Source organism: Oncorhynchus nerka, unplaced genomic scaffold (genome assembly GCF_034236695.1).
Source record: "Oncorhynchus nerka isolate Pitt River unplaced genomic scaffold, Oner_Uvic_2.0 unplaced_scaffold_4179, whole genome shotgun sequence".
Classification (NCBI taxonomy): domain Eukaryota; kingdom Metazoa; phylum Chordata; class Actinopteri; order Salmoniformes; family Salmonidae; genus Oncorhynchus; species Oncorhynchus nerka.
This window is the reverse complement of record NW_027037118.1, coordinates 1-10,000: the sequence shown is the minus strand read 5'-3', so window position 1 is coordinate 10,000 and position 10,000 is coordinate 1. Positions and strand designations below refer to the sequence as shown.

Sequence of the window (10,000 nt, the reverse complement as noted above, 5' to 3'; positions counted from 1 at the left end):
TACTGCTGGGGTTATACAGGTTAGTACTGCTGCTGGGTTATACAGGTTAGTACTGCTGGGGTTATGTAGGTTAGTACTGCTGGGGTTATACAGGTTAGTACTGCTGGGGTTATACAGGTTAGTACTGTAGTACTGCTGGGGTTATACAGGTTAGTACTGCTGGGGTTATACAGGTTAGTACTGCTGGGGTTATACAGGTTAGTACTGCTGGGGTTATACAGGTTAGTACTGTAGTACTGCTGGGTTATACAGGTTAGTACTGCTGGGGTTATACAGGTTAGTACTGTAGTACTGCTGGGGTTATACAGGTTAGTACTGTACTGGGTTATACAGGTTAGTACTGCTGGGGTTATACAGGTTAGTACTGCTGGGGTTATCAGGTTAGTACTGCTGAGGTTATACAGGTTAGTACTGCTGGGGTTATACAGGTTAGTACTGCTGGGGTTATACAGGTTAGTATACAGGTTAGTACTGCTGGGGTTATACAGGTTAGTACTGCTGGGGTTATACAGGTTAGTACTGCTGCTGGGTTATACAGGTTAGTACTGCTGGGGTTATACAGGTTAGTACTGTAGTACTGCTGGGTTATACAGGTTAGTACTTGGGGTTATACAGGTTAGTACTGCTGGGGTTATACAGGTTAGTACTGCTGGGGTTATACAGGTTTAGTACTGTGGCTGCTATTTATACAGGTTAGTACTGCTGGGGTTATACAGGTTAGTACTGTGCTGGGTTATACAGGTTACTGCTGGGGTTATACAGGTTAGTACTGCTGGGGTTATGTTAGTACTGCTGGGGTTATACAGGTTAGTACTGCTGGGGTTATACAGGTTAGTACTGCTGGGGTTATACAGGTTAGTACTGCTGGGGTTGTACAGGTTAGTACTGCTGGGGTTATACAGGTTAGTACTGCTGGGGTTATACAGGTTAGTACTGCTGGGGTTATACAGGTTAGTACTGTAGTACTGCTGGGGTTATACAGGTTAGTACTGCTGGGGTTATACAGGTTAGTACTGCTGCTGGGGTTATACAGGTTAGTACTGCTGGGGTTATACAGGTTAGTACTGTGGGGTTATACAGGTTAGTACTGCTGGGGTTATACAGGTTAGTACTGCTGGGGTTATACAGTTAGTACTGCTGCTGGGTTATACAGGTTAGTACTGCTGGGGTTATACAGGTTAGTACTGTAGTACTGGGGTTATACAGGTTAGTACTGTAGTACTGCTGGGGTTATACAGGTTAGTACTGCTGGGGTTATACAGGTTAGTACTGTAGTACTGCTGGGGTTATACAGGTTAGTACTGCTGGGGTTATGCTGGGGTTATACAGGTTAGTACTGCTGGGGTTATACAGGTTACTGCTGGGGTTATACAGGTTAGTACTGTAGTACTGCTGGGGTTATACAGGTTAGTACTGCTGGGGTTATACAGGTTAGTACTGTATACAGGTTAGTACTGCTGGGGTTATACAGGTTAGTACTGCTGGGGTTATACAGGTTAGTACTGCTGGGGTTATACAGGTTAGTACTGCTGGGGTTATACAGGTTAGTACTGCTGGGGTTATACAGGTTAGTACTGCTGGGGTTATACTTAGTACTGCTGGGTTATACAGGTTAGTACTGCTGGGGTTATACAGGTTAGTACTGGGGGTTATACAGGTTAGTACTGCTGGGGTTATACAGGTTAGTACTGTAGTACTGCTGGGGTTATACAGGTTAGTACTGTAGTACTGCTGGGGTTATACAGGTTAGTACTGCTGGGGTTATACAGGTTAGTACTGTACTGGGGTTATACAGGTTAGTACTGCTGGGGTTATACAGGTTAGTACTGCTGGGGTTATACAGGTTAGTACTGCTGGGGTTATACAGGTTAGTACTGCTGGGGTTATACAGCTGCTGGTGGGGGTTATACAGGTTAGTACTGCTGGGGTTATACAGGTTAGTACTGTAGTACTGCTGGGGTTATACAGGTTAGTACTGCTGGGGTTATACAGGTTAGTACTGCTGGGGTTATACAGGTTAGTACCGTAGTTATACAGGTTAGTACTGCTGGGGTTATACAGGTTAGTACTGCTGGGGTTATACAGGTTAGTACTGCTGGGGTTATACAGGTTAGTACTGCTGGGGTTATACAGGTTAGTACTGCTGGGGTTATACAGGTTAGTACTGCTGGGGTTATACAGGTTAGTACTGCTGGGGTTATACAGGTTAGTACTGCTGGGGTTATACAGGTTAGTACTGGGGGTTATACAGGTTAGTACTGCTGGGGTTATACAGGTTAGTACTGCTGGGGTTATACAGGTTAGTACTGCTGGGGGTTATACAGGTTAGGTGTAGTACTGCTGGGGTTATACAGGTTAGTACTGCTGGGGTTATACAGGTTAGTACTGCTGGGGTTATACAGGTTAGTACTGTAGTACTGGGGGTTATACAGGTTAGTACTGTAGTACTGCTGGGGTTATACAGGTTAGTACTGTAGTACTGCTGGGGTTTTCAGGTTAGTACTGTAGTACTGCTGGGGTTATACAGGTTAGTACTGTAGTACTGCTGGGGCCATACAGGTTAGTACTGCACTGCTGGTTATACAGGTTGAGTACCGCTGGGGTTATGCAGGTTAGTACTATTAGTACTGCTGGGTTATACAGGTTAGTACTGTAGTACTGCTGGGGTTATACAGGTTAGTACTGCTGGGGTTATACAGGTTAGTACTGTAGTACTGCTGGGGTTATACAGGTTAGTACTGCTGGGGTTATACAGGTTAGTACTGTCAGCTAGTACTGCTGGGGTTATACAGGTTAGTACTGCTGGGGGTTATACAGGTTAGTACTGCTGGGGTTATACAGGTTAGTACTGCTGGGGTTATACAGGTTAGTACTGCTGGGGTTATACAGGTTAGTACTGCTGGGGTTATACAGAGTTGTACTGCTGGGGTTATACAGGTTAGTACTGCTGGGGTTATACAGGTTAGTACTGCTGGGGTTATACAGGTTAGTACTGCTGGGGTTATAGTGGTTAGTACTCCTGGGGTTATACAGGTTAGTACTGTAGTACTGCTGGGGTTATACAGGTTAGTACTGTAGTACTGCTGGGTTATACAGGTTAGTACTGCTGGGGTTATACAGGTTAGTACTGCTGGGGTTATACAGGTTAGTACTGCTGGGGTTATACAGGTTAGTACTGCTGGGGTTATCAGGTTAGTACTGCTGGGTTATACAGGTTAGTACTGCTGGGGTTATACAGGTTAGTACTGTAGTACTGCTGGGGTTTATACAGGTTAGTACTGCTGGGGTTATACAGGTTAGTACTGCTGGGGTTATACAGGTTAGTACTGCTGGGGTTATACAGGTTAGTACTGCTGGGGTATACAGGTTAGTACTGCTGGGGTTATACAGGTTAGTACTGCTGAGGTTATACAGGTTAGTACTGCTGGGGTTTATGCAGGTTGGTACTGCTGGGGTTATACAGGTTAGTACTGTAGTACTGGGGTTATACAGGTTAGTACTGTAGTACTGCTGGGGTTATACAGGTTAGTACTGTAGTACTGCTGGGGTTATACAGGTTAGTACTGCTGGGGGTTATACAGGTTAGTACTGCTGGTTACTGCTGGGGTTTATACAGGTTAGTACTGTAGTACTGCTGGGGTTATACAGGTTAGTACTGTAGTACTGCTGGGTTATACAGGTTAGTACTGTAGTACTGCTGGGGTTATACAGGTTAGTACTGGGGTTATACAGGTTAGTACTATAGTACTGCTGGGGTTATACAGGTTAGTACTGCTGGGGTTATACAGGTTTATTACGCGTGCTGGGGCTATACAGGTTAGTACTGCTGGGGTTATACAGGTTAGTACTGCTGGGGTTATACAGGTTAGTTGTAGTACTGCTGGGGTTATACAGGTTAGTACTGCTGCTGGTTATACAGGTTAATGCTGCTGGGGTTATAGGTTAGTACTGCTGGGGTTATACAGGTTAGTACTGCTGGGGTTATACAGTTAGTACTGCTGGGTTATACAGGTTAGTACTGCTGGGGGTTATACAGGTTAGTACTGGCAGTTTATACAGGTTAGTACTGCTGGGGTTATACAGGTTAGTACTGCTGGGGTTATACAGGTTAGTACTGTAGTACTGCTGGGGTTATACAGGTTAGTACTGCTGGGGTTATACAGGTTAGTACTGCTGGGGTTATACAGGTTAGTACTGCTGGGGTTATACAGGTTAGTACTGCTGGGGTTATACAGGTTAGTACTGCTGGGGTTATACAGGTTAGTACTGCTGGGGTTATACAGGTTAGTACTGCAGTACTGGGGTTATACAGGTTAGTACATTGGATTCATACAGGTTAGTACTGCTGGGGTTATACAGGTTAGTACTGTTGGGATTATACAGGTTAGTACTGCTGGGGTTATACGGTTAGTACTGCTGGGGTTATACAGGTTAGTACTGCTGGGTTATACAGGTTAGTACTGCTGGGGTTATACAGGTTAGTACTGCTGGGGTTATACAGGTTAGTACTGCTGGGGTTATACAGGTTAGTACTGCTGGGGTTATACAGGTTAGTACTGCTGGGGTTATACAGGTTAGTACTGTAGTACTGCTGGGGTTATACAGGTTAGTACTGTAGTACTGCTGGGGTTATACAGGTTAGTACTGTAGTACTGCTGGGGTTATACAGGTTAGTACTGCTGGGGTTATACAGGTTAGTACTGCTGGGGTTAGACAGGTTAGTACTGCTGGGGTTATACAGGTTAGTACTGTAGTACTGCTGGGGTTATACAGGTTAGTACTGCTGGGGTTATACAGGTTAGTACTGTAGTACTAATCCACCTCTCTCTCCCTTTGCCCTCCTCCACCTCTCTCTCTCTCCCTGCCCCTCCTCCACCTCTCTCTCCCTGCCCCCTCCACCTCTCTCTCCCCCTGCCCCCCTCCACCTCTCTCTCCCCCTGCCCCCCTCCACCTCTCTCTCCCCCTGCCCCCTCCACCTCTCTCTCTCCTCTGCCCCCTCCACCTCTCTCTCTCCCTCTGCCCCCTCCTCCACTCTCTCTCCCCTCTGCCCCCCTCCACCTCTCTCTCCCTCTGCCCCCTCCACCTCTCTCTCCCCCTGCCCCCCCTCCACCTCTCTCTCCCCCTGCCCCCCTCCACCTCTCTCTCCCCCTGCCCCCCTCCACCTCTCTCTGTCTCTGCCCCCCTCCACCTCTCTCTCTCCGCCCCCCTCCACCTCTCTCTCCCTCCGCCCTCCACCTCTCTCCTCTCCCTCTCCCTCCGCCCTCCACCTCTCTCTGTCTCTGCCCCTCCACCTCTCTCTGTCTCTGTCTCTCCCCCTCCACCTCTCTCTGTCTCTGCCTCTGCCCCCCTCCACCTCTCTCTGTCTCTGCCTCCACCTCTCTCTGTCTCTGCCCCCTCCACCTCTCTCTCCCTCCGCCCCCCTCCACCTCTCTCTCCCCCTGCCCCCCTCCACCTCTCTCTCTCCCTCCGCCCCCTCCACCTCTCTCTCCCTCCGCCCCCTCCACCTCTCTCTCCTCCGCCCCCTCCACCTCTCTCTCCCTCCGCCCCCTCCACCTCTCTCTCCCCTGCCCCCTCCACCTCTCTCTCTCCCTGCACCCCTCCATCTCTCTCTCCCCTGCCCCCTCCACCACCCTCCATCTCTCTCTTCCCCTGCCCCTCCACCCCCTCCATCTCTCTCTTCCCCTGCCCCCTCCACCCCCTCCATCTCTCTCTTCCCCTGCCCCCTCCACCCCCTCCATCTCTCTCTTCCCATGCCCCCCTCCATATCTCTCTTCCCCTGCCCCCTCCACCCCTCCATCTCTCTCTCTTCCCCTGCCCCCTCCACCCCCTCCATCTCTCTCTGGCTCTTCCTGCCCCCCTCCACCCCCTCCACTCTCTCTGGCTCTGCCCCCTCCACCTGGCTCCGCCCCCTCCACCTCTCTCTGGTTCCGCCCCTCCACCTCTCTAGATGTGCGGTGTGATGGTATCAGCCAGTGAAGACTCCACCCCTCAGTGATCTACCACTGTGTGTTGCGTGGGTTGGAGCGCTCCTGCTGTCGGAGCAGCTGTCTCGTATGGACGGAGAGGCACTGGTTAAACTGAGTGTCGACAGGGTTAACATGCCAAGCCCTCACAGAGCCATGTCTGCACTGGGACTCATGCTCACCTGCATGTACACAGGTAACATCTACCTATACCTAGTATCATCTAACTAACGCTAGCTAGCTTAGCCCTGCATGTACACAGGTAACATCTACCTATACCTAGTATCATCTAACTAACGCTAGCTAGCTTAGCCCTGCATGTACACAGGTAACATCTACCTATACCTAGTATCATCTAACTAACGCTAGCTAGCTTAGCCCTGCATGTACACAGGTAACATCTACCTATACCTAGTGTCATCTAACTAACGCTAGCTAGCTTAGCCCTGCATGTACACAGGTAACATCTAACTATACCTAGTATCATCTAACTCACGCTAGCTAGCTTAGCCCTGCATGTACACGGGTAACATCTACCTATACCTAGTATCATCTAACTAACGCTAGCTAGCTTAGCCCTGCATGTACACAGGTAACATCTATCTATACCTAGTATCATCTAACTAACGCTAGCTAGCTTAGCCCTGCATGTACACAGGTAACATCTCTCTATACCTAGTATCATCTAACTAACGCTAGCTAGCTTAGCCCTGCATGTACACAGGTAACATCTCTCTATACCTAGTATCATCTAACTAACGTTAGCTAGCTTAGCCCTGCATGTACACAGGTAACATCTCTCTATACCTAGTATCATCTAACTAACGCTAGCTAGCTTAGCCCTGCATGTACACAGGTAACATCTCTCTATACCTAGTATCATCTAACTAACGCTAGCTAGCTTAGCCCTGCATGTACACAGGTAACATCTACCTAGTATCATCTAACTAATGCTAACTAGCCTAGCTCCTGCATATATGTCGCTCCAAGACAACAAACTATTAGCCATTATAACAATGTAGAGGCTATTGCTATCGCTAACATAACAATGTAGAGGCTATTTTTTATTTTATTTTTTTACCTTTATTTACCTAGGCAAGTCAGTTAAGAACAAATTCTTATTTTCAATGAAGGCCTAGGAACAGTGGGTTAACTGCCTTGTTCAGGGGCAGAACGACAGATTTGTACCTTGTCAGCTTGAACTTGCAACCTTCCGGTTACTAGTCCAACGCTCTAACCACTAGGCTACCCTGCCGCCCCACTATCGCTAACATAACAATGTAGAGGCTATCGCTAACATAACAATGTAGAGGCTATCGCTAACATAACAATTTAGAGGCTATAGCTAATATAGCTAACACAATAAAGTAACTAGCTAATGCTAACAATTCTAAGAATCCCCTTTCTTCCCAGGACAGGAAAACAAGATTCTCTCCTATGACCAATTAACTAACCCCAATCGTACAAACTCCTCCCTCACAAACTAGCCTGGGTGTACCAGTCTGTTTAGCTAACATTCCACATTTGCAATGACAGAGTACAAGGTGTGGAATGTTAGCCAGACAGACTGGTACCCAGGCTACCCCCCCAAAACCAGCTTTGTCTATGAATAAAAATAACTTTTCCATCAAACAATCGTTTAATCATTTAATAATCACGACGAATCACCCTCTCATCCTCCCAGCGGTGCGTACCTCAGCGTCGACAGCAGAGTCAGCGTTGGGGTCAGAGGTGATGGGGTCAGAGGTTAGAGGTCAGGGGTCAGAGGTGACCTCGGGTCCTGTTGCTTTCTCCTCAGGCAAGGAGAAGGCCAGCCCTGGTCGCCCGGCCGGCGCTGTCGACCCTCAGGCCCCCGACAGCGAGTCTGTCATCGTTGCCATGGAGAGGGTCTCTGTGCTCTTCGACAGGTAGGGTTGTGACGACAACAGTCTACACACAACACAGTCTACACACAACACAGTCTACACACAACACAGTCTACACACAACACAGTCTACACACAACACAGTCTACACAACACAGTCTACACACAACACAGTCTACACACAACACAGTCTACACACAACACAGTCTACACACAACCCTATCAGACACACAACTCTGTCAGACACACAACTCTGTCAGACACACAACTCTATCAGACACACCACCCTGTCAGACACACCACCCTGTCAGACACACCACCCTGTCAGACACACCACCCTGTCAGACACACCACCCTGTCAGACACACCACCCTGTCAGACACACCACCCTGTCAGACACACCACCCTGTCAGACACACCACCCTGTCAGACACACCACCCTGTCAGACACACAACCCTATCAGACACACAACCCTATCAGACACACAACTCTATCAGAAACACAACTCTGTCAGACACACAACTCACATAACGTTACTGTTATCTGATAAATTAATGTAATGGAAACAGGTTTCTCATATTAACCATAGTAACAGACTGTTATATATCTGGTTTGATGATTTCTCATGTTAACCATAGTAACAGACTGTTATATATCTGGTTTGATGGTTTACCATAGTAACAGACTGTTATATATCTGGTGTGATGGTTTCTCATATTAACCATAGCAACAGACTGTTATATAGCTGGTTTGATGGTTTACCATAGTAACAGACTGTTATATATCTGGTTTGATGGTTTACCATAGCAACAGACTGTTATATATCTGGTTTGATGGTTTCTCATATTAACCATAGCAACAGACTGTTATATATCTGGTTTGGTGGTTTACCATAGCAACAGACTGTTATATATCTGGTGTGATGGTTTCTCATATTAACCATAGCAACAGACTGTTATATATCTGGTTTGGTGGTTTACCATAGTAACAGATTGTTATATATCTGGTGTGATGGTTTCTCATATTAACCATAGTGTAACAGACTGGTATATATCTGGTTTGATGGTTTCTCATATTAACCATAGTAACAGACTGTTATATATCTGGTGTGATGGTTTCCCATAGTAACAGACTGTTATATATCTGGTTTGATGGTTTCTCATATTAACCATAGCAACAGACTGTTATATATCTGGTTTGATGGTTTCTCATATTAACCATAGCAACAGACTGTTATATATCTGGTTTGATGGTTTCTCATATTAACCATAGCAACAGACTGTTATATATCTGGTTTGATGGTTTCTCATATTAACCATAGCAACAGACTGTTATATATCTGGTTTGATGGTTTCTCATATTAACCATAGCAACAGACTGTTATATATCTGGTTTGATGGTTTCTCATATTAACCATAGCAACAGACTGTTATATATCTGGTTTGATGGTTTCTCATATTAACCATAGCAACAGACTGTTATATATCTGGTTTGATGGTTTCTCATATTAACCATAGCAACAGACTGTTATATATCTGGTTTGATGGTTTCTCATATTAACCATAGCAACAGACTGTTATATATCTGGTTTGATGGTTTCTCATATTAACCATAGCAACAGACTGTTATATATCTGGTTTGATGGTTTCTCATATTAACCATAGCAACAGACTGTTATATATCTGGTTTGATGGTTTCTCATATTAACCATAGCAACAGACTGTTATATATCTGGTTTGATGGTTTCTCATATTAACCATAGCAACAGACTGTTATATATCTGGTTTGGTGGTTTACCATAGTAACAGACTGTTATATATCTGGTGTGATGGTTTCTCATATTAACCATAGCAACAGACTGTTATATATCTGGTTTGATGGTTTACCATAGTAACAGACTGTTATATATCTGGTTTGATGGTTTCTCATATTAACCATAGTCAACAGACTGTTATATATCTGGTTTGATGGTTTCTCATATAACCATAGCAACAGACTGTTATATATCTGGTTTGATGGTTTCTCATATTAACCATAGCAACAGACTGTTATATATCTGGTTTGATGGTTTACTCATAGTTAACAGACTGTTATATATCTGGTTTGATGGTTTCTCATATTAACCATAGCAACAGACTGTTATATATCTGGTTTGATGGTTTCTCATATTAA

General features: G+C 45.9%; 1 protein-coding gene across 1 annotated transcript in view; it reads left to right on the top strand.

Moving 5' to 3' along the window:
• The window catches only part of LOC135566569 (huntingtin-like), a 12,181-nt gene extending 4,024 nt beyond the window's left edge, over positions 1-8,157 (top strand). The window contains exons 2-3 of the mRNA XM_065014257.1: positions 5,974-6,159; positions 7,648-8,157. Coding sequence (XP_064870329.1) covers positions 5,974-6,159; positions 7,648-7,874 — 413 coding nt within the window. The 3' untranslated portion in view covers positions 7,875-8,157. The remainder of the gene's footprint in view (positions 1-5,973; positions 6,160-7,647) is intronic.
• The last annotated feature ends 1,843 nt before the right edge of the window (positions 8,158-10,000 follow it).